The 25,515-nt window shown below is 43.3% G+C and overlaps 4 protein-coding genes and 1 long non-coding RNA gene across 5 annotated transcripts in view; 4 read left to right on the top strand and 1 right to left on the bottom strand.

Annotated features, from left to right (window-relative positions):
* Positions 1-25,515, top strand: part of LOC125719957 (kelch-like protein 10) — a 69,364-nt gene that overhangs the window by 4,409 nt on the left and 39,440 nt on the right.
* LOC125719956 (kelch-like protein 10) lies at positions 787-20,175 on the top strand. The gene is made up of 6 exons (XM_048994866.1): positions 787-862; positions 1,423-1,513; positions 1,694-2,183; positions 18,722-19,335; positions 19,676-19,825; positions 19,994-20,175. Exons 3-4 carry the CDS (start codon positions 1,767-1,769, stop codon positions 19,082-19,084), a joined length of 780 nt encoding a protein of 259 aa, XP_048850823.1. The 5' UTR covers positions 787-862; positions 1,423-1,513; positions 1,694-1,766; the 3' UTR covers positions 19,085-19,335; positions 19,676-19,825; positions 19,994-20,175.
* LOC125719960 (uncharacterized) lies at positions 3,609-3,996 on the top strand. Its single transcript, XR_007385252.1, has 2 exons — positions 3,609-3,646; positions 3,815-3,996. It is a non-coding gene; the product is annotated as an uncharacterized LOC125719960 (long non-coding RNA).
* Positions 5,446-8,474, top strand: LOC125719940 (zinc finger BED domain-containing protein 4-like). Its single transcript, XM_048994851.1, has 3 exons — positions 5,446-5,804; positions 6,208-7,592; positions 7,764-8,474. The coding sequence occupies exons 1-3, from the start codon at positions 5,614-5,616 to the stop codon at positions 8,159-8,161; spliced, it is 1,974 nt and encodes a 657-aa protein (XP_048850808.1). The 5' UTR covers positions 5,446-5,613; the 3' UTR covers positions 8,162-8,474.
* Positions 12,253-17,150, bottom strand: LOC125719941 (kelch-like protein 10). The gene is made up of 5 exons (XM_048994852.1): positions 16,870-17,150; positions 15,287-15,776; positions 14,309-14,923; positions 13,819-13,968; positions 12,253-13,650 (listed from the first exon to the last, which is right to left on the bottom strand). The coding sequence occupies exons 1-5, from the start codon at positions 17,055-17,057 to the stop codon at positions 13,363-13,365; spliced, it is 1,731 nt and encodes a 576-aa protein (XP_048850809.1). The 5' UTR covers positions 17,058-17,150; the 3' UTR covers positions 12,253-13,362.

The raw sequence follows: 25,515 nt of genomic DNA, 5'->3' as shown, positions 1-25,515 counted from the left end.
ATGTTGAAGCGTACTTCCAATTTCAGGTACTGAAGTAAACTCCGGAAAGAATACCATTTGACCGGAGACGTACTCTCGTCGTAGAGAATGACTTTGAAGAAAATGCCGTTAAAACATCACAGAAGCGCGCGATGGACTGCCTTATTTACATATAGCTAAAGAAATATCTAAATGAAAAATAACATTAACCCATAAATAAATATTTTTTTACGAAAGTATTATCATAATTATATTAAGACATGAAAATGCGAATGCGGTTATGGTTCTGAGAAGAGCTTTAGAAGGGGGCATGATGAATGTTTAGCGTATGTGACAGAGAGGCGCACACAAAGTGGACGAGGTAAGTGACTGAGGCTGTGAGTCAAATCGGTAGTTTATTTTAGTGCAGTCATTTATTTTAGACGTAAAATAAAATATTTTAGACGTAGAATAATTTAAATTTAGGGGGAAAAAATTATTTAAATTTGTTTCCCGCCCTAAACAAGCCAGTGGCGGATTCGCGCATGCGCAATTCATTTGCAGTCTGGGCGCGGAGAGATAAACATCTGCTCTGACTGCAGCTGGATGGGACTGCTGCGTGAGGACTGTTCGCCTGTGACTGCTTTGAGACGGCAGAGGAGCCCACGGCAGCGCCCGCTGCTTGGTGAGAAGAGTAAGAAAATGAATATTAAAGCCCAACTTGTCCCTAGTTCCGAGGCTCCTATGTGATCATCTGTGTTGGAAGATCCCTACTAGTGTCCTGCATTGGGACTGGGATCCCGCGGGACCCAACGGAGATCTCGCGTGAGCGGGCGGTTTTAAGGTTGACGCGGGCGGCTAAAAATGGACAGCGGGTCCAAAGACTTTTGGCAGGATGGAGAATGTAAGTACTCCGGTTTCCCCCCACAGTCCAAAAACATGCTGAGGCTAATTGGACTTGCTAAATGGCCCGTAGGAGTGCATGTGTGAATGTGTCCTGCGATGGTCTGACCCCCCATCCTGGGTTGGTCCCTGCCTCGTGCCCATTGCTTCCGGGATAGGCTCCGGACCCCCGCGACCCAGTGGGATAAGCGGTTTGGAAAATGGATGGATGGATGGATGGATGGATGGATGGAGGGAGAATGTAACTGATGTAATTTATTTTGTGTTATATATTCGTGTTTGTTCTGATCCATCGTATTAAATTGTGATGTTCAGCTTGTTTAAATGTATGTCTTTAAAATAAGGTTCAGGGTTCTCTTATGTTTTTAAGGTGCTCTTGTTTATAGTAATGTGATATTTGAACATTTCTTGTATAGGTTTGGTTTTTGTTTTTTAATAACTCTGCAGATATTTGCACATCTGATTAGTTTGAGAGACTTTTGTTGAATTTGTTTTATTTGTTTAGTTCTTGTTCTGTTGGAATAAAATATTTAATGCACATGAACTCTTTTCATCATACAGTGTATCCGTTAATGGATCTGCGGGTCTGGGCAGGATTGGACAGAAATATTGCGAGAGTGACAGACACGGTCAGCAGAAGTGGACAGTAATGGTAATAAATGCGATCGCAGGAGCGGGATGAAAAAACCAGTCCCGCGCAGGACTCTAATCCCTGCCTCTGGTGGATTTTCATTTGGGAGTTCCTGGTTCAAAAGAGTCAGAAAACCCCTTATTTCACCCTCTCTGCAAAAGCCATATTTATTAAATAAGTCACATGTGGATTGTTTTTCAGAGCTCTGTTCGCCAGTAGCTGGAACGTGAAGGGGAAGCGTGAGCACATTATCCCAGGCATTTCCCCGGAAGCCATGAAGCTGATCATCGAGTACGCCTACGCGCACTCTCTGGTTGTCACGCCTGACAACGTGGAGAGCCTCCTGGTGGCCGCTGATCAGTTTAACATCCCAAGCATCATGCAGCACTGCAGCAACTTCCTGCAGGACCAGCTCTGCCTTGAAAACTGTGTTGGCATTTTTATAATCGCCGACATCTACCACCTCAGCGAGCTGCGGGAGTCTGTATTTTGCAATGTCTTGAGGAACTTCAAGGAGATCGCCAGCTCCTCGGAGGAGTTCCTACAGCTCACTCTAGAGCAACTTGATGACATTATCGAAAAAGATGAGCTGAACGTTAGCCAGGAGGAGGTGGTGTTTGAGGCCATCCTCCGATGGATCGCACATGAGCCTTCCAGCCGCAATGGCCACATTGCTGTGCTGTTGCCCAAGGTGAGTATAATGATACACTGTTCTCACTGACATGTGGACATAAGAATAGAACGCTAACTCAGCGAACTCCCTAGTCCTTAATACAGTGTCTATAGACTAAACCTCCATTTCCATGTTCCATAAGTGTACAACTTAGGCTTCCAAGTATTACAAGTGGCAGTACAGTGAAACAAACTGAAAACAAGAAATACTGAAATGTCTTAAATCAAACAAGTGTTAAGACATATCTGAGACTTTCAAAGTAAATGGCTTCAGCTAAAGCAATATGAAAATGAGAAATTTGGACTTGCTGTTGTATCCTTTGTTAAAATGGCACCAAGGAACTCATAGGAATTCTCTCCATCTGGTTTCTTGTGTAGGTCCGGTTGGCTCTAATGAATGAAGAGTACTTAATGAGGAATGTGATAAACAATGATCTTGTAAAGGCCAGTAAGGAGTGCAGGCGCATTGTCAGCGACGCCTTGAAGCCCGTGTACGACTTGGACATCACCGGTCCACCCCGGTCTGACTTTGAAAACCCGCTGACCCGGCCACGCCTGCCATCCGAAATTTTGTTGGCCATTGGTGGCTGGACTGAAAACCCAGCCAGTCAAATCACGGCATATGACACCCGAGCCGATCCCTGGGCAGATATGACGTTGGAGCACGAGACCCCCTGTCCTACCATGGGTCAGTCTATTTATATGGATTTGTTTATTTCATTGGGGGGACTGACGGATTAGTCTGCTCCAGCAGCGTGCGGAGGTTCAGTCCTTTTACGCGGACATGGGACCAGGTGGCCCCAATGCAGACACGACGCTGCTATGTGAGCGTGGCTGTGGCTGATGGCTACATATACGCCTTTGGCGGCTTTGATGGCCTCACGCGCCTCAACACATCAGAGCGGTACGACCCGGCATCAAACAGCTGGACCTTCATCCAGCCCATGCAGGAGCGGAGGAGCGACGCCAGTGCCACCACACTGCACGGCAAGGTGGGTCAATGGGGGGAATCTGGCTGCATTTAATCTGGGGTGAGCTCCAGGTTCACTACAGCCGTGTACTGGATAAATGTTTATGGAAGGTGGATGGATTCAACATGCATTAACCAAATGTCCATATACTCTGGATCTCCATTACTAATCCTATACAGCAGTGTTTCCTAACCCCATCCATAGAGACCTACAGACAGTCCATGTTTGGGCTCCCTATGAATCCTCTGGCATGGAGCTGTGAGGGAGCAAAAACGTGGAGATTCTGCAGGTCCCAGAGGACCGGATCGGATAACACTGATATACAGCATAAGTGTCTTCATGTTTACAATGGTTTTCCTAGATATACGTCTGTGGTGGCTACAACGGCGATACGACCGTCCAAACCGCCGAGTGCTACAACCCAGTCACTGAGCGATGTACCACTATAGCCCCAATGACAACTCATCGGCATGGTGTTGGAGTCATTGCTTACAGGGATAAAGTCTATGCAGTGAGTGACTCCTTTCATGTACCTTATACATATATAGTCATATATAAGTCATATATAGCCAATGGGAGGTTCTAAGGTTCTTACCCAATGAGTTCATGACTTTGGGAATGTTGCTGTTTGTCTGCCCCTTTGGTGTCCAAGTGCTTACTTATATTTGGCGTCTCCCAGGTTGGTGGTACATTCCAGTTCAAGTATTTACGGAGCGTGGAGGCCTACGACCCTGTGAATGACCGCTGGCAAGCTGTGAAGCCCATGTACGAGACACGCAGCAACTTTGGACTCGAGGTGGTAGATGACCTGTTGTTCGTGTTGGGTCGATATAGATCACAATTAAAGTTTGAGTCTCTTCATTTGTCCAAGCATCCATTATTATTACTTATGTTTTACGTTGGTTGCTACTGTTAATAGAATGCCAGATGTATGTTGTGTTTACAAGGCAGGTTATTTGCATAACCAGTCAGCAATAAATACATTTGCAAGTACCATCCCAAAGTATAGATGTACTCGAGGTAGCTTGGTAGTTTTGGTACTGGGTTCTGACCAGAAGTCAATGGAAAAGTAGTGAATACCTGCTAATTCCAGTGTTGAATCTCCAAACCGTTGCTGAGTGGAGGTATAACACCACACACCAAAGAACACACACTGCTGCAGAGCGTGCTTTGGGCATTTAAAAGATGTAATTCTGGTGCCCACACAAGTACTTGATGCCACATTCCAACAACGAAGGAGACAAGAGCAGGTATGAGGACAAACTAATAAGGGGTTTATTAAAGGGAAACGGGAACAGGCAAAATAAAGCAAACCGCAAGGGGTCAAACAGAAAGTACGACTACAAACGGGAAACATCACTGGAGTGCTAACACACACTAGGGTGACATCAATGACCAGACTCAGGAGTACAGGGGTGGGAGGTGCTCTTATACACCACTGACGAGGAGCAAACGAGATGCATAGCGTGTGAATCACACAAGGGCTGCAACGAGAGGTAAGACAAGATCAGGGAGAAAGTGAAGGGACAGGAATGCAAGGCGTGACACTTTGGAGTTGTAAGGTTTCCCCCTGAATGCTGCACAACATTGCGATAGTTATTTTATTACAACATATTTCTGACTGCCTCCTCCATAAGTTATTTTAAGGCTTCTTTTCAGAAGTGTTACTTCCCTTTCCTATTGCTGCTCGCCATTGTGTTTTGTTTACAAGGAAGCAACATCACATTCTGAGCCCATTTTTATATTTTCAAGAAACAGGTTAATTTATTTTGGTTGTTTTGGTATGTTCTTTTCCTAATTAGTTTTTATATATATATACACATTTGCATATGCCTGATGTGACAATCATAAAACATATTTCACCATTGAAATATGTGGGATCGATTTTACTGTTACACTGTACTTTTCTCACGCGGAGGCTGGGGAGGAGCCAAGGGAGTACTACTTAAAGTTAATTGGTTAATTGTTGAATAATGAAAGGTTAAGTGACATGGAGCGCCATCTGTCGCCCGCTGCAGGGGTGCAATATAAACTGACTGCAGCCAAGTCGGACAACCTCTATTCTTGGTAAACTTGACTGCAATGGCAGCACAGATAAATCTATCTGAAATAAATTAAGTACTGTGCCGAGGTGTGGACTCGAGTTACATGACTTGGACTCGAGTCAGACTCGAGTCATGAATTTGATGACTTTAGACTCGACTTGACAAAACATAAAGAGACTTGCAACTCGACTTGGACTTTAACATCAATGACTCGTGACTTCACTTGGGCTTGAGCCTTTTGACTTGACAAGACTTGTTGCTTTCCCCAAAACCCAAAGATTAAAAAGTATGTTATTAAGGAACGTTCTGTATCTTTCATTGTGTGTATGTGTGCGTCTGTGCGTGTATTTTCTGTCGGCACAACATCCAATCAAATTAGATCCACGTTGTTTTGAGCCAACAGCATCCATCCAATCAAATTGCAGGACAACCAATGAAGAGGAACTGTCAAACAACGCGCCAGTTAGAAAAAATGATACCAAAGATAGTTTCGTTCGGGTATAAAAACTACGAGGTGGTCAACAAAAAACGAATTGTAGTATGCAAAACATGCGGGTCGAAGATTACAGACGGAGACGCAACAACTTCCAACTTCGTTCGACATTTGAAGTTGCACAAAGAACGGTAAGTTCTGAGCGAAAGTTAACGTTTATTGGCTAACTTTTCTTTGCTGTGTAGTTAAATCAATGAGGCTGTAAACGCACTGTTAATGTTGCAAACACGGTAATCTGTTGCGTCCACTGCGAGTTCACTCCCTTAATTCATACACTTGTTAAGTGATTTTTTTAAACCTGCTTGTATGAGGTACTTATACATAACGTTAGTCAATGTACAGTAGTAGACGGCGGTCAGCAGCAACGCGTGTTTTAGCCGCCTACAAAGACATACAATACATACACATACAATTCAAAACACAATGTTAAGATTGATATTAGTAATATTAGTAATAAAGAGTAGTTTCAATACAATTCATTTGTGGTTATAAGGGATTTTCTGACATCTGTTTTAATATGCTTACCTCTTACAGATTTGAAGAATACCGGTTGAACAAAAGCATCACAAATGAACCACAACAGCCTTCAATCTCGCAATTCCTGGACAATAGTGCCGGGCATTACAGCATGAGTCATCCACAGCAGAAAGCTATCACCAATGCAATACTCTCCGACATGATTATTGATTGCAACTTGCCCCTGTCTATTGTGGAAAACAAGAGTTTTAGGCACTTTCTGACAGTACTTGACAGCAAGTACACCCCAGTGTGTCGCAGAACACTGACATCAAAAAGAGAGAACCTCGCTGAAGAGAGACGTTCAAAATTAAAAACTCAATTGAGCAACACTGACCATGTTTCAGTCACTGTGGACATTTGGTCTGACCGAAAGATGAGGGGATTCCTGGGTGTCACTGTGCACTGGATAGAGAAAGAGGCAGATAGGATACAGCTAAAGTCCAACCTTTTGGCCTGTGAGCACTTCAAAGGCTCACACACAGCTGAAAGAATCTGTGACCAATTTGAGTCAATATGTGATGAATGCAACATTAAAGATAAACTGGACTACATTATTAGTGATAGTGCTGCTAACATGCGGAAAGCATTCACTGTGTGCTTCCCCAGTGAACAAGATGATGACGATGATGGAGATCATCTTGATGACCCTGAGCTCTGGTGTGACTTAACCCTGGAAGATCAGCAAACAGTAGACGTTGCCATGGCAAAGAAACAGCGCTTGCAGTGTTTTGCGCACACTCTTCAGCTGGTGGTGGGAGACGGTTTGAAAGAAACAAAAGTGGTATCTCCTCCTCTTTCAAAGTTATCAAAACTCAGCTCACTGCTGCACACAAGCACAACATTCAAAGATGTGTTTAATGCTGAATTTGGGGAACAGAAAGGCATCCTTGCTGCAGTCACCACAAGATGCAACTCAACACCGAGGCAAGTGAAGGCAGTTCTCCAGTGCAATCATGTAAAGCTCTGTGCTATTCTAGAAAAGGCTGGGCACAGGGAGTTGTCATTCACAGCACGGGAGTGGAATCTGTTGAAGGAGTTGGTGGACATCTTGAAGCCATTTGGAGAAGCAACTGATTTGACACAGGGGGAGAAGGTCATCACAATCAGTGCTGTTGTTCCATCCGTCTTGTCCATCAACCACCACCTTGAGAAGCTGAAGCCCCAAGTCTGTTTCCTGAGCAGCCTGGTCAGAAGTCTCCAGGCATCCTTGAACAGAAGATTTCTTGGAATCTTCATCAACGTGAAAATGGCCGGGACACAAGATGGGGTCACTGCTCCCTTTTCAGATCCAGTCTACCTCAAAGCAGCTGCCTTGGATCCAGCCTTTTCTCTGTTGTGGGTGGAGCCCCATGTCCTGGTCAATCGTGACGTCAAGGCAGAGGTGGCACAACGAGTTAAAGGTAAATGTTACAGAGTCTAATGTAACTTTTTCCCTTATAATCTGATCTAATTGACTGCAACAATAATTAAGTGTTCTGTAGTATTTCAGTCTAACACACCAACTGCATCACCAACACAAATGGTAATAAGGACTCTATTGTTTCTGCTATTGTTTTTACATGTTTTGCCAGAATTGATCCTGCAAGATGCTGCAGAGACTGAGCAACCTGTGCCTTTTGTTGATGAGGAAGAGCAAGAGGACCTCAGAGAAGAAGGGCTGTTTGCTGCATACCATAAGAGGCAGAAGAAGGATGTTGGCACTACTCCATCACTACAGCTAAGTCACTACCTTGATATAGCCGAAGGACAGAACGCCCTTTTGTTCTGGGCATTGAACATGAAGACTCTTCCTTCACTGTTCCGAGTGGCCATCAGAGTCTTGGCAGTGCCTGCCTCCAGTGCTCCAGTGGAGCGAGTTTTCAGCCATGGTGGCATTATACTACGTCCGCATCGTGCACAAATGACTGACAGACTTTTGGCCAATTTGGTCTTTTGCAAATGCAATGCAGCAAAGGGCTCTGACATATAAAGAGCACAGCCCTGTTCATTGTTATGTTCATGTATTTATGTTTCTCACATGTAAACACACACACACACACACACCCATAAACACACAGACAATATGAGATGAGATAAACGAGATGAGAAGTAAAGGACAGGACAAACTGCTGTGGAACTACTTGAAATGCAATATGGCATGGAAATACAATGTTAGCACTTTTTGTTCAAATAATTACAGTTGCACTTGTTTTTTCAAATGTGTTTATTTTGTAAAGGAGTGGTTTAAAATGAAGAATATTCTTACAAAATATGAGTTAAATGTTAAAAATGACTGGTTAATAGTGCAATGTCAGCACTATTTTTTTCTGCAATTTCAATTGCACTTGTTTTAATAAATTCAGATTTTAAAAGCATACATGATCGGTGTAAATATATTATTACTCTGTAGTTGAAAGGACTCGAAAGGACTCGAAACTCAAACTGCAGGACTTAGGACTTGACTCGGGACTTGAGGGCAAAGACTTGAGACTTACTTGTGACTTGCAAAGCAATGACTTGGTCCCACCTCTGGTACTGTGTATAGCAGCCCAGTATCAAAAGATAGCTGCCAAGAAAAATTATCAAATACATGTATTTCAAGGATTCAAAGTTTTTATTGTCGTGTTCATGTCAAGTTCTTACTTGAGCAGAGTTCCACCGGAAATACGTCTCTCCATAGGTTAACACGTGTTCTCAACTCTGGGATACAGCGAATACCACTGATGGCACTTGACTTGAAAATTCTCATAAATCACTGCTGGCACTGTCCTATTCAGTCTCATTCTCTATTGTCAAATTCTTTAGCGTTTTGACGTTTTGAAATGAATGTCGAGGAGATGAGATTGTGAAATTCAAAAGGTAGCATACCTCTCTACAAAGTGACACATCGGGACTGATTATGCCTTTTCACTCGCTCTCAAGTCCTCCTTGATGTTTTATGTTAAACATTTATCAATTTAATTGACCGCAAATTTCATGATTAAAATCTTCTACGGTAACATTTCTTATTAATCAGTGCTGACATTTTTATATTATGGGGGATGGAGCATGGCGATTAACAAACAGCACTTTGTCTCCGAGCACTTTGTGGAGATTCGCTGTTCAAATCGAGTCACTAGCCCCCTCTACTGGCGGCTTAGCGTTGCTTCAGAATGATTTATGGTAGACCGGCGAATACAGTCAGCTTCAGCCTAGTGGTCGATATAGACCTCAAACTGATTTCTATGCAGCCACGAATATTAACACATTAATACGCAGATACAACCCCGTGACTTTGTCGTTATATTTAGAGATTTCTTAGACGACGAGAGTACGTCTCCGGTCAAATGGTAGTTTACTTTAGTACCTGAGATTGGATGTACGCTTCAACATTTATTGGCATTCCTAATTCTTTCATATACTTTTTGTAGTGAATCGTCACCCAGGTCCCAGGTCTTCGCAAAAATTATTATATTTTCTGCTGTTTACATATTAAAGCCAGTTGTGACTACATGTGCACTGCTCGTCAGCACAGCAGTAGCGTAGAGGAGAGTGAAGGGCAGACGACTGCAGAGCCACATGACAACCCAAAAACATACTCAAAGGGCAAAGCCTTATGACAGTTACAGCCAAACCACATTGCCATTAAATGTTAAAATTATTCATTCTGCAAAAACAGCATAGGTCACCATGGCATTAGCTATTGCTGAACACTGTTCTATGCTGGCATGTGATGGCATTGGAGAAGCATGTAGAGCTGCTTTCTCAGACTCCACTGCTGCTACCCACTTCAGAATGCACAGGACAAAGTGTACAGAAATGATTAATGGTGATCTAGCACCATACTTTATAAAAAGGTTGGTCTCAGATGTGGGTGAGCATCACTTCAGCCTCCTCCTCGATCATTCCACAGATGTTTCTAAGTGTTTCTAAGTACCTGGGGATTGTGATGAGGTACTTTAGTGACACCAAGCAGACAATTGTGTCAGCATTTCTGGGACTTGTTGAGTTGGAGGGAGGAGATGCTGGATCTATAGCCAGTGCAGTTGTGTACAACTTTTTGCCACATCAGCTGCTTACTCATTCAAGTCAGCTCCCTCAGTTGCAGAATCTTACATAGAGAACCTTGACCAAAATGATGATGATCCACTCGTTCTGTGAGCCAGCACAGCCTGTATATATGTACTCTGCCAGAGTGTCTCTCTGGGGTCACCTTTTCCAGTCCCAAGCCCAGACAAAGGAGGAGGCTTGGAAATGTGATATATAAAAAAACAAGAATCAACAGAAGACAGTTCATTTGTTGTTCTACACGCATTTAGGGTGTTTTTAACCACTCTTCCTCTCTCCCACGACATTATTCCCCTCTCCTACAGCGTCCATTACAATTACGTGGCAACACGGGGATGGCAACAGTGCCAGGAAGTTCCGATGCGTTATCTGCTATTTCTGCCGAATATCACATAAAGCAGTGAGAACTGGCTTTCAGTTAATTTACCTGTTAAAATAAAGTTTAAATAAATGCTCTAATGGTACAAGTAAATTAGTGCTGTATTTATCGTTAGTTACTGTAATGTTCCGTTGCTTTATTTGTTTAATTGTTCAGTCTGTGAAGAAGACATTCAAGTAAGAACTGCATTGTACTCTGTACATGACAATAAAAACTCTGAATCCTTGAAATACATGTATTTGATCATTGATCTTTTTATACTGGGCCACTATACACAATAGTTTATTTTTCCACTACTAACAGTTTGGATCAGGAGTTGGTTATTTTAAAAGAAGTATTGTGCATGCAGGTGATTTTTGTATAGATTTATCTGCACCCTTCTGGCAGTGCTGCCATCGCAGTGAAGTCTACCAGGAATAGAGGCTGTCCGACTTGGCTGTAGTCAGTTTATACTGCACCCCTGCAGCGGCCGGCAGATGGCGCTCCACGTCACGTCAGCTGCAGCCAGACCTGCCCTAAGTCGAACGCACCCATTGAGTGAGGTCTACATGCGTTCCCCCAAACCTTTCGTTATTCAACAATTAACTAAAATTAACTTTAAGTAGTACTCCCTTGGCTCCTCCCCAGCCTCCGCGTGAGAAAAGTACAGAGTAACAGTAAAATCGATCTCAGATATTTCAATGGTGAAATATGTTTTATGACTGTCACACCAGGCATATGCAAAAGTGTATACTGTATATAAAAACTAATTAGGAAAAGAACATACCAAAACAACCAAAAGTAAAACCAAAATAAATTAACCTGTTTCTTGAAAATGTAAAAATGGGCTCAGAATGTGATGTTGCTTCCTTGTAAACAAGACACAATGGCGAGCAGCAATAAGAAAGGGAAGTAACACTTCTGGAAAGAGGTGGTCAGAAATATGTTTCAATAAAATAACTATCGCAATGTTGTGCAGCATTCAGGGGGAAACCTTACAGCTCCAAAGTGTCACGCCCTGCATTCCTGCCCCTTCACTTTCTCCCTGATCATGTCTTACCTCTCGTTGCAGCCCTCGTGTGATTCACACAAGATGCATCTCGTTTGCTCCTCGTCAGTGGTGTATAAGAGCACCTCCCACCCCTGTACTCCTGAGTCTGGTCATTGATGTCGCCCTAGTGTGTGTTAGCACTCTAGTGATGTTTCCCGTTTGTAGTCGTACTTTCTGTTTGACCCCTTGCGGTTTGCTTTATTTTGCCTGTTCCCGTTTCCCTTTAATAAACCCCTTACTAGTTTGTCCTCATACCTGCTCTTGTCTCCTTCGTTGTTGGAATGTGGCATCAAGTACTTGTGTGGGCACCAGAATTACATCTTTTAAATGCCCAAAGCACGCTCTGCAGCAGTGTGTGTTCTTTGGTGTGTGGTGTTATACCTCCACTCAGCAACGGTTTGGAGATTCAACACTGGAATTAGCAGGTATTCACTACTTTTCCATTGACTTCTGGTCAGGACCCAGTACCAAAAGTACCAAGCTACCTCGGGTACATCAGTACTTTGGGATGGTGTGTTTATTGTTGACTGTTTATGCAAATAACCTGCCTTGTAAACACAACATACATCTGACATTCTAATAACAGTAGCAAACAACGTAAAACATAAGTAATAATAATAGGTGCTTGGACAAATGAAAAGACTCAAACTTTAATTGTGATCTGGTTAGAATAACAGATTCAACAAGATGTGGATAGCATGGAAAGAAATAAAAGACATATAAAGTATTATCCATAATATATTAGGGCTACATGATATGGGAAAAATTTCAAATATCACAATATGATTTTGTAATAAACATTGCAAAATTTCTACAGCAAAAATGGAGTTTACATATCTCATAAAATCATTTGGGAATGATTTTAACAGCAAGGATAAAATATGAGTGGTTCAGAAAGCATACGTTGAGCTCATGCAAAGTTTGACATTTACTTGAGGTTACTAGGGTTGGGTACCATTCACATTTGAACCGGTGCCAGTATCCAATGGTATTGGGGTGCGTTTCCCAAAACCATAGTTGCTAACTATGTTAGCAACTTGCGTGGTTCGAACTATGGAAGTACGACTCAGGTGTTTCCCGAAACCATAGCTCGAACTACGCAGGTAACGACACTGCGGACTTATGTAGTACGATGCATCGTTAAATTATGCAGGTGTTTCCCGAAACCATAGTTCAAACGAACGTTCGCAAACACTGTCGTTAAGTTGCGTAGTTCCGGGTAAATACGTCAGCCATGGTGGAAAATGCAGTCTAATAAGGGTATAGTCACCGTGTAAGCCAGAAATGTAATAATTTTTAACATCTAATAAGGAATAATTTAGCTCTACAATCACATATAATGTGAAGTTGTCTGAAAATGTAGTTTGAAACATACTTGTTGTGTTGGTTTCTGGTCATACGTACGGTAACTGTCTGTAGTGAGCAATATGGAGAATTCTCAGGAAGTTAGACCATTGATACTATAAAGTTTGTTAGTTTTTGCTGACCAATCAGCGCTGGAATCACTGTAGTTCGGACTAGGGTAGTCCCAACTAACTAACATGGTTCAAACTTTGGATGTTGGATAGTTTGAACTACCATAGTACGATGCATCGTGAATGTTAACTTCCGTCGTTGTTTGCGAAACGCACCCCAGATTTTTACTGAGTTTGGTACCCAACCCTTGAGGTTACACGTTCCTGGAGGTGGATGGCTTCATCTCCTGCGTGGAAATCAGAGGCTTGGGAGGGGCAGCTTACTCCACCATACTGGGGAGTGCAGGCACTACACAGCAGCTTAGACTGCTTCGGGAGCAGCACATGTCCTGGGCGGCGTACCAGGTCCCTGTCTCAGCATCAAAACATTCCACTTTCGTGGTTCTGGACCCAGTGTAGCCGCCCACGACAAACAGCAGGTCATCTATTACCTCAATACCAAAATTACTCCGTGTGTTATGCATGGGCTTCACAGCTTGCCAGCAGTTAGTGACCGGGTCGTAGGCCTCCACGCTCCTTAAATGCCGGTACTGGAATGTACCCCCTACCTGGGAGACGCCAAATATAAGTCAGGACTTGGACACCAAAGGGACAGACAAACAGCAACATTCCCAAAGTCATGAACTCATTGGGTAGGAACCTTAGAACCTCCCATTGGCTATATATGACTTATATATAACTATATCTGTATAAGGTACATGAAAGGAGTCACTCACTGCATAGACTTTATCCTTGAAGGAAATTACTCCAACACCATGCCGGGGAGTTCTCATTGGGGCTATTGTGGTCCATTGCTCAGTGACCGGGTCGTAGCACTCGGCGGTTTGGACGGTCGTATTACCGTTGTAGCCACCACAGACGTATATCTAGGAAAACCATTGTAAACATGAAGACACTAATGCTGTATATCAGTGTTATCCGATCCGGTCCTCTGGGACCTGCAGAATCTCCACGTTTTTGCTCCCTCACAGCTCCATGCCAGAGGATTCATAGGGAGCCCAAACATGGACTGTCTGTAGGTCTCTATGGATGGGGTTAGGAAACACTGCTGTATAGGATTAGTAATGGAGATCCAGAGTATATGGACATTTGGTTAATGCATGTTGAATCCATCCACCTTCCATAAACATTTATCCAGTACACGGCTGTAGTGAACCTGGAGCTCACCCCAGATTAAATGCAGCCAGATTCCCCCCATTGACCCACCTTGCCGTGCAGTGTGGTGGCACTGGCGTCGCTCCTCCGCTCCTGCATGGGCTGGATGAAGGTCCAGCTGTTTGATGCCGGGTCGTACCTCTCTGCTGTGTTGAGGCGCGTGAGGCCATCAAAGCCGCCAAAGGCGTAAATATAGCCATCGGCCACAGCCACGCTCACATAACAGCGGCGTGTCTGCATTGGGGCCACCTGGTCCCATGTCCGCGTAAAGGGGTTGAACCTCCGCACGCTGTTGGAGCAGACTAATCCGTCAGTCCCCCCAATGCAATAAACAAATCCATCTAAATAAACAGACCCATGGTAGGAGAGGGGGCTCTCGTGCTCCAGTGCCACATCTGCCCAGCGATCGGCTCGGGTGTCATAAGCTGTGACTTGACTGGCTGGGCTTTCAGTCCAGCCACCAATGGCCAACAAAATTTCCGATGGCAGGCGTGGCCGGGTCAGCGGGTTCTCAAAGTCAGACCCTGGTGGACCGGTGATGTCCAAGTCATACACGGCCTTCAAGGCGTCGCTAACAATGCGCCTGCACTCCTTACTGGCCTTTACAAGATCATTTTTAATCACAGTCTTCATTAAGTATTCTTCATTCAATCGAGCCAGCCGGACCTACACAGGAAACCAGACGGAGAGAATTCCCATGAGTTCCTTGGTGCCATTTTAACAAAGGATACAACATCAAGTCCAAATTTCTCATTTTCATAATGCTTTAGCTGAAGCCATTTACTTTGAAAGTCTCAGATATGTCTTAACACTTGTTTGATTTAAGACATTTCAGTACTTCATGTTTTCAGTTTGCTTGTTAGACTGTACTGCCACTTGTAATACTTGGAAGCCTAAGTTGTAGACTTATGGAACATGGAAATGGATGTTAAGTCTCTACATACAGTATTAAGGACTAGGGAGTTCGCTGAGTTAGCGTTCTATTCTTATGTCCACATGTCAGTGAGAACAGTGTATCATTATACTCACCTTGGGCAACAGCACAGCAATGTGGCAGTTGCGGCTGGAAGGCTCATGCGCAATCCATCGGAGAATGGCGTCAAACACCACCTCCTCCTGGCTAACGTTCAGCTCATCCTTTTCAACAACACTACTAAGCTGCTCTACAGTGAGCTGTAGGAACTCCTCTGAGGAGCTGGCCACTTGTTTGAAATTCTTCACCATGAAGAAGAATGCAGACTCCCGCAGCTCGCTGAGGTGGTAGACGTCGGCGATTATAAAAATTCCAACACAGTTGTCACGGCAGAGCTGGTCCTGCAGGAAGTTGTTGCAGTGCTCCATGATGCTTGGGATATTCAACTGATCAGCAGCCGCCAGGAGGCTCTCCACGTTGTCGGCCGTGACAAGCACGGAGTGCGTGTAGGCGTAGTCAATGACCAGCTTCATGGCTTCTGGGGAAATGCCTGGGATGATGTACTCATCTTTCCCCTTCACGTTCCAGCCACTGGCGAACAGAGCTCTGAAAAACAATCCACATATGACTTGTTTAAGAAATATGGGTGTTTCAGAGAGCATGAAATAAGGTGATTTCTGACTCTTTTGAACCAGGAACTCCGAAATAAAATTCGACCACATCTAGGGACCTCCCACCCCATACTATCACATAGGTGCCTCAGAACTAGGGACCAGGAGCCACATGTATAAACGGTGCGTACGCACAAAAACGTTGCGTATATCTGTTTCCACACTCATGTCGAAATGTATAAAAATTTAACTTTCCGTAATACTACGTACATTGACACAGCAGCTCCAGACATGGCGTACGCACGTTTCTGCTCGGTGTTGTAAACGGACGGCACCCAGTGAAAAATCATTGCTACTGTGGTTCTTACAGTCATGACGCTGACTTTATCCAATACACCAACATTAATTCTATGTTGTTAACAAATGTACGGCACTTGATCTTAATCAATTTGTAACAATAAAACGGCGCAAAATATTACCAAACTATTACAACTACCATAGCAGCTCTTGTGTTATTGGAAGAGATAGTTTATGAAAGAATGAGTAGAGAGCGCGTATTCAGGGATCATAGTGATTTCTTGGCCCATGATGATGACTGACTTGTAAGTCAATTCAGATTTCCAAGAGCAATCATTTTGGAGCTGTGTGCTGAACTGGGGCCAGCATTACAAAGGCAGACGATGAGGAATTGCACTATACCTATTCCTTTACAAGTTCTGTCCACTCTCGGGTTCTTAGCTACAGGTGCTTTTCAGTGAGAACTTGCGGACCGATCGTGCATAAAATTTTACGCTAATTGGTATTTATGAAGGGAATGTGCGGCGTTCTGTGCTTATGCACAGTTTTGTGCATCTGGATTTTAAATTTTTTTTGCGTACGCACATTCCTAGATTTGTCCATACATTACGCCAATGTTATAGTGTGAATTCTAAACACGTTGTTATACATGAGGCCCCAGGTGAGCTATAATGTTCATTTACCATTTCTATTATTATAGCAACTTATTGTCAGGAAGAAGTCATCGCTAAAGAAAAAAATCTCACTCCTCATTTTAGCATTATTAGCATATATGGGTCACAGATACTCACCGGAAATAGGTGCTGCAGCCACACAAAATAATTTTGTGGACTGTGAATTTAACACCGTTGACCACAATGACCGCGTCGCAGAGCGCTCCAGTCTGCCGCAGGTCATTGAAAATGCCGAAAGCCTCGGACATTATTTCCCGCTCCATGTCGTAGCTGTTCATTTCCTTAGAAGTGGATTGCGCGTTCATTTGTCTTGCTTATATATCCCGAAATGGTCAGCAAAGACGTGTACGTCGATATGGTAACAATAAGTTCTAGAACGCAAGCGCTCCGCTTTTGCGTCACGGTGTATGTTTATATTTGTTTTTAAATCTGCATTATTGTTGCAGAATTAAAAAAAAAACACACATTTGGTGAATTTATACTGTTCGTATCTCAGAATTTAAGTTGTATTTTCATTATTATGCATCTATGAATCTCCAAATCACAAATTACCCTAATTAAAACACCAATTAATCTTAATTAATTCAAGACAAAAATTTGATTAATTTTAAAAACAATTAAGATTTATTGGTGTTTTAATTTGGGGAATTTTGTTATTGTTATTCGCACAAAATACAAAATAATATATATATATAATCAAACTTTGTGCCACACAAATTTAGATTTAAAAATAAACAAATGTGAACAATTAGACGCATAGACTAGAGCTTATTGTTATCATATTGACGTACACGTCTTTGCTGACCATTTCGGGAAATATAAGCTCTGCGACGCGGTCATTGTGGTCAACGGTGTTAAATTCAACGCCCACAAAATTATTTGGAATTATGTGGAAACGGATGTACGCAACGTTTTCGTGCGTACGCACCGTTTATACATGTGACTCCTGGTCCCTAGTTCTGAGGCACCTATGTGATAGTATGGGGTGGGAGGTCCCTAGATCTGGTCGAATTTTATTTCGGAGTTCCTGGTTCAAAAGAGTCAGAAAACACCTTAGTTCATGCTCTCTGAAACACCCATATTTATTAAACAAGTCACATGTGGATTGTTTTTCAGAGCTCTGTTCGCCAGTGGCTGGAACGTGAAGGGGAAAGATGAGTACATCATCCCAGGCATTTCCCCAGAAGCCATGAAGCTGGTCATTGACTACGCCTACACGCACTCCGTGCTTGTCACGGCCGACAACGTGGAGAGCCTCCTGGCGGCTGCTGATCAGTTGAATGTCCTGGGTATCATGCAGCACTGCAGCAACTTCCTGCAGGACCAGCTCTGCCGTGACAACTGTGTTGGAATTTTTATAATCGCCGACGTCTACCACCTCAGCGAGCTGCGGGAGTCTGCATTCTTCTTCATGGTGAAGAATTTCAAACAAGTGGCCAGTTCCTCAGAGGAGTTCCTACAGCTCACTGTAGAGCAGCTTAGTAGTATTATTGAAGAGGATGAGCTGAACGTTAGCCAGGAGGAGGTGGTGTTTGAGGCCATCCTCCGATGGATTGCGCATGAGCCTTCCAGCCGCAACTGCCACATTGCTGTGCTGTTGCCCAAGGTGAGTATAATGATACACTGTTCTCACTGACATGTGGACATAAGAATAGAACGCTAACTCAGTGAACTCCCTAGTCCTTAATACTGTATCTAGAGACTTAACCTCCATTTCCATGTTCCATAAGTGTACAACTTAGGCTTCCAAGTATTACAAGTGGCAGTACAGTCTAACAAGCAAACTGAAAACATGAAGTACTGAAATGTCTTAAATCAAACAAGTGTTAAGACATATCTGAGACTTTCAAAGTAAATGGCTTCAGCTAAAGCAATATGAAAATGAGAAATTTGGACTTGCTGTTGTATCCTTTGTTAAAATGGCACCAAGGAACTCATAGGAATTCTCTCCATCTGGTTTCTTGTGTAGGTCCGGTTGGCTCTAATGAATGAAGAGTACTTAATGAGGAATGTGATAAACAATGATCTTGTAAAGGCCAGTAAGGAGTGCAGGCGCATTGTCAGCGACGCCTTGAAGCCCGTGTACGACTTGGACATCACCGGTCCACCCCGGTCTGACTTTGAAAACCCGCTGACCCGGCCACGCCTGCCATCCGAAATTTTGTTGGCCATTGGTGGCTGGACTGAAAACCCAGCCAGTCAAATCACGGCATATGACACCCGAGCCGATCCCTGGGCAGATATGACGTTGGAGCACGAGACCCCCTGTCCTACCATGGGTCAGTCTATTTATATGGATTTGTTTATTTCATTGGGGGGACTGACGGATTAGTCTGCTCCAGCAGCGTGCGGAGGTTCAGTCCTTTTACGCGGACATGGGACCAGGTGGCCCCAATGCAGACACGACGCTGCTATGTGAGCGTGGCTGTGGCTGATGGCTACATATACGCCTTTGGCGGCTTTGATGGCCTCACGCGCCTCAACACATCAGAGCGGTACGACCCGGCATCAAACAGCTGGACCTTCATCCAGCCCATGCAGGAGCGGAGGAGCGACGCCAGTGCCACCACACTGCACGGCAAGGTGGGTCAATGGGGGGAATCTGGCTGCATTTAATCTGGGGTGAGCTCCAGGTTCACTACAGCCGTGTACTGGATAAATGTTTATGGAAGGTGGATGGATTCAACATGCATTAACCAAATGTCCATATACTCTGGATCTCCATTACTAATCCTATACAGCAGTGTTTCCTAACCCCATCCATAGAGACCTACAGACAGTCCATGTTTGGGCTCCCTATGAATCCTCTGGCATGGAGCTGTGAGGGAGCAAAAACGTGGAGATTCTGCAGGTCCCAGAGGACCGGATCGGATAACACTGATATACAGCATAAGTGTCTTCATGTTTACAATGGTTTTCCTAGATATACGTCTGTGGTGGCTACAACGGCGATACGACCGTCCAAACCGCCGAGTGCTACAACCCAGTCACTGAGCGATGTACCACTATAGCCCCAATGACAACTCCCCGGCATGGTGTTGGAGTCATTGCTTACAGGGATAAAGTCTATGCAGTGAGTGACTCCTTTCATGTACCTTATACATATATAGTCATATATAAGTCATATATAGCCAATGGGAGGTTCTAAGGTTCTTACCCAATGAGTTCATGACTTTGGGAATGTTGCTGTTTGTCTGCCCCTTTGGTGTCCAAGTGCTTACTTATATTTGGCGTCTCCCAGGTTGGTGGTACATTCCAGTTCAAGTATTTACGGAGCGTGGAGGCCTACGACCCTGTGAATGACCGCTGGCAAGCTGTGAAGCCCATGTACGAGACACGCAGCAACTTTGGACTCGAGGTGGTAGATGACCTGTTGTTCGTGTTGGGTCGATATAGATCACAATTAAAGTTTGAGTCTCTTCATTTGTCCAAGCATCCATTATTATTACTTATGTTTTACGTTGGTTGCTACTGTTAATAGAATGCCAGATGTATGTTGTGTTTACAAGGCAGGTTATTTGCATAACCAGTCAGCAATAAATACATTTGCAAGTACCATCCCAAAGTATAGATGTACTCGAGGTAGCTTGGTAGTTTTGGTACTGGGTCCTGACCAGAAGTCAATGGAAAAGTAGTGAATACCTGCTAATTCCAGTGTTGAATCTCCAAACCGTTGCTGAGTGGAGGTATAACACCACACACCAAAGAACACACACTGCTGCAGAGCGTGCTTTGGGCATTTAAAAGATGTAATTCTGGTGCCCACACAAGTACTTGATGCCACATTCCAACAACGAAGGAGACAAGAGCAGGTATGAGGACAAACTAATAAGGGGTTTATTAAAGGGAAACGGGAACAGGCAAAATAAAGCAAACCGCAAGGGGTCAAACAGAAAGTACGACTACAAACGGGAAACATCACTGGAGTGCTAACACACACTAGGGTGACATCAATGACCAGACTCAGGAGTACAGGGGTGGGAGGTGCTCTTATACACCACTGACGAGGAGCAAACGAGATGCATAGCGTGTGAATCACACAAGGGCTGCAACGAGAGGTAAGACAAGATCAGGGAGAAAGTGAAGGGACAGGAATGCAAGGCGTGACACTTTGGAGTTGTAAGGTTTCCCCCTGAATGCTGCACAACATTGCGATAGTTATTTTATTACAACATATTTCTGACTGCCTCCTCCATAAGTTATTTTAAGGCTTCTTTTCAGAAGTGTTACTTCCCTTTCCTATTGCTGCTCGCCATTGTGTTTTGTTTACAAGGAAGCAACATCACATTCTGAGCCCATTTTTATATTTTCAAGAAACAGGTTAATTTATTTTGGTTGTTTTGGTATGTTCTTTTCCTAATTAGTTTTTATATATATATACACATTTGCATATGCCTGATGTGACAATCATAAAACATATTTCACCATTGAAATATGTGGGATCGATTTTACTGTTACACTGTACTTTTCTCACGCGGAGGCTGGGGAGGAGCCAAGGGAGTACTACTTAAAGTTAATTGGTTAATTGTTGAATAATGAAAGGTTAAGTGACATGGAGCGCCATCTGTCGCCCGCTGCAGGGGTGCAATATAAACTGACTGCAGCCAAGTCGGACAACCTCTATTCTTGGTAAACTTGACTGCAATGGCAGCACAGATAAATCTATCTGAAATAAATTAAGTACTGTGCCGAGGTGTGGACTCGAGTTACATGACTTGGACTCGAGTCAGACTCGAGTCATGAATTTGATGACTTTAGACTCGACTTGACAAAACATAAAGAGACTTGCAACTCGACTTGGACTTTAACATCAATGACTCGTGACTTCACTTGGGCTTGAGCCTTTTGACTTGACAAGACTTGTTGCTTTCCCCAAAACCCAAAGATTAAAAAGTATGTTATTAAGGAACGTTCTGTATCTTTCATTGTGTGTATGTGTGCGTCTGTGCGTGTATTTTCTGTCGGCACAACATCCAATCAAATTAGATCCACGTTGTTTTGAGCCAACAGCATCCATCCAATCAAATTGCAGGACAACCAATGAAGAGGAACTGTCAAACAACGCGCCAGTTAGAAAAAATGATACCAAAGATAGTTTCGTTCGGGTATAAAAACTACGAGGTGGTCAACAAAAAACGAATTGCAGTATGCAAAACATGCGGGTCGAAGATTACAGACGGAGACGCAACAACTTCCAACTTCGTTCGACATTTGAAGTTGCACAAAGAACGGTAAGTTCTGAGCGAAAGTTAACGTTTATTGGCTAACTTTTCTTTGCTGTGTAGTTAAATCAATGAGGCTGTAAACGCACTGTTAATGTTGCAAACACGGTAATCTGTTGCGTCCACTGCGAGTTCACTCCCTTAATTCATACACTTGTTAAGTGATTTTTTTAAACCTGCTTGTATGAGGTACTTATACATAACGTTAGTCAATGTACAGTAGTAGACGGCGGTCAGCAGCAACGCGTGTTTTAGCCGCCTACAAAGACATACAATACATACACATACAATTCAAAACACAATGTTAAGATTGATATTAGTAATATTAGTAATAAAGAGTAGTTTCAATACAATTCATTTGTGGTTATAAGGGATTTTCTGACATCTGTTTTAATATGCTTACCTCTTACAGATTTGAAGAATACCGGTTGAACAAAAGCATCACAAATGAACCACAACAGCCTTCAATCTCGCAATTCCTGGACAATAGTGCCGGGCATTACAGCATGAGTCATCCACAGCAGAAAGCTATCACCAATGCAATACTCTCCGACATGATTATTGATTGCAACTTGCCCCTGTCTATTGTGGAAAACAAGAGTTTTAGGCACTTTCTGACAGTACTTGACAGCAAGTACACCCCAGTGTGTCGCAGAACACTGACATCAAAAAGAGAGAACCTCGCTGAAGAGAGACGTTCAAAATTAAAAACTCAATTGAGCAACACTGACCATGTTTCAGTCACTGTGGACATTTGGTCTGACCGAAAGATGAGGGGATTCCTGGGTGTCACTGTGCACTGGATAGAGAAAGAGGCAGATAGGATACAGCTAAAGTCCAACCTTTTGGCCTGTGAGCACTTCAAAGGCTCACACACAGCTGAAAGAATCTGTGACCAATTTGAGTCAATATGTGATGAATGCAACATTAAAGATAAACTGGACTACATTATTAGTGATAGTGCTGCTAACATGCGGAAAGCATTCACTGTGTGCTTCCCCAGTGAACAAGATGATGACGATGATGGAGATCATCTTGATGACCCTGAGCTCTGGTGTGACTTAACCCTGGAAGATCAGCAAACAGTAGACGTTGCCATGGCAAAGAAACAGCGCTTGCAGTGTTTTGCGCACACTCTTCAGCTGGTGGTGGGAGACGGTTTGAAAGAAACAAAAGTGGTATCTCCTCCTCTTTCAAAGTTATCAAAACTCAGCTCACTGCTGCACACAAGCACAACATTCAAAGATGTGTTTAATGCTGAATTTGGGGAACAGAAAGGCATCCTTGCTGCAGTCACCACAAGATGCAACTCAACACCGAGGCAAGTGAAGGCAGTTCTCCAGTGCAATCATGTAAAGCTCTGTGCTATTCTAGAAAAGGCTGGGCACAGGGAGTTGTCATTCACAGCACGGGAGTGGAATCTGTTGAAGGAGTTGGTGGACATCTTGAAGCCATTTGGAGAAGCAACTGATTTGACACAGGGGGAGAAGGTCATCACAATCAGTGCTGTTGTTCCATCCGTCTTGTCCATCAACCACCACCTTGAGAAGCTGAAGCCCCAAGTCTGTTTCCTGAGCAGCCTGGTCAGAAGTCTCCAGGCATCCTTGAACAGAAGATTTCTTGGAATCTTCATCAACGTGAAAATGGCCGGGACACAAGATGGGGTCACTGCTCCCTTTTCAGATCCAGTCTACCTCAAAGCAGCTGCCTTGGATCCAGCCTTTTCTCTGTTGTGGGTGGAGCCCCATGTCCTGGTCAATCGTGACGTCAAGGCAGAGGTGGCACAACGAGTTAAAGGTAAATGTTACAGAGTCTAATGTAACTTTTTCCCTTATAATCTGATCTAATTGACTGCAACAATAATTAAGTGTTCTGTAGTATTTCAGTCTAACACACCAACTGCATCACCAACACAAATGGTAATAAGGACTCTATTGTTTCTGCTATTGTTTTTACATGTTTTGCCAGAATTGATCCTGCAAGATGCTGCAGAGACTGAGCAACCTGTGCCTTTTGTTGATGAGGAAGAGCAAGAGGACCTCAGAGAAGAAGGGCTGTTTGCTGCATACCATAAGAGGCAGAAGAAGGATGTTGGCACTACTCCATCACTACAGCTAAGTCACTACCTTGATATAGCCGAAGGACAGAACGCCCTTTTGTTCTGGGCATTGAACATGAAGACTCTTCCTTCACTGTTCCGAGTGGCCATCAGAGTCTTGGCAGTGCCTGCCTCCAGTGCTCCAGTGGAGCGAGTTTTCAGCCATGGTGGCATTATACTACGTCCGCATCGTGCACAAATGACTGACAGACTTTTGGCCAATTTGGTCTTTTGCAAATGCAATGCAGCAAAGGGCTCTGACATATAAAGAGCACAGCCCTGTTCATTGTTATGTTCATGTATTTATGTTTCTCACATGTAAACACACACACACACACACACCCATAAACACACAGACAATATGAGATGAGATAAACGAGATGAGAAGTAAAGGACAGGACAAACTGCTGTGGAACTACTTGAAATGCAATATGGCATGGAAATACAATGTTAGCACTTTTTGTTCAAATAATTACAGTTGCACTTGTTTTTTCAAATGTGTTTATTTTGTAAAGGAGTGGTTTAAAATGAAGAATATTCTTACAAAATATGAGTTAAATGTTAAAAATGACTGGTTAATAGTGCAATGTCAGCACTATTTTTTTCTGCAATTTCAATTGCACTTGTTTTAATAAATTCAGATTTTAAAAGCATACATGATCGGTGTAAATATATTATTACTCTGTAGTTGAAAGGACTCGAAAGGACTCGAAACTCAAACTGCAGGACTTAGGACTTGACTCGGGACTTGAGGGCAAAGACTTGAGACTTACTTGTGACTTGCAAAGCAATGACTTGGTCCCACCTCTGGTACTGTGTATAGCAGCCCAGTATCAAAAGATAGCTGCCAAGAAAAATTATCAAATACATGTATTTCAAGGATTCAAAGTTTTTATTGTCGTGTTCATGTCAAGTTCTTACTTGAGCAGAGTTCCACCGGAAATACGTCTCTCCATAGGTTAACACGTGTTCTCAACTCTGGGATACAGCGAATACCACTGATGGCACTTGACTTGAAAATTCTCATAAATCACTGCTGGCACTGTCCTATTCAGTCTCATTCTCTATTGTCAAATTCTTTAGCGTTTTGACGTTTTGAAATGAATGTCGAGGAGATGAGATTGTGAAATTCAAAAGGTAGCATACCTCTCTACAAAGTGACACATCGGGACTGATTATGCCTTTTCACTCGCTCTCAAGTCCTCCTTGATGTTTTATGTTAAACATTTATCAATTTAATTGACCGCAAATTTCATGATTAAAATCTTCTACGGTAACATTTCTTATTAATCAGTGCTGACATTTTTATATTATGGGGGATGGAGCATGGCGATTAACAAACAGCACTTTGTCTCCGAGCACTTTGTGGAGATTCGCTGTTCAAATCGAGTCACTAGCCCCCTCTACTGGCGGCTTAGCGTTGCTTCAGAATGATTTATGGTA

Source organism: Brienomyrus brachyistius, chromosome 24 (genome assembly GCF_023856365.1).
Source record: "Brienomyrus brachyistius isolate T26 chromosome 24, BBRACH_0.4, whole genome shotgun sequence".
In the NCBI taxonomy this organism is placed as follows: Eukaryota; Metazoa; Chordata; class Actinopteri; order Osteoglossiformes; family Mormyridae; genus Brienomyrus; species Brienomyrus brachyistius.
The sequence above is the reverse complement of the archived record's forward strand: the minus strand, read 5'-3'. Positions and strand labels throughout refer to the sequence as shown.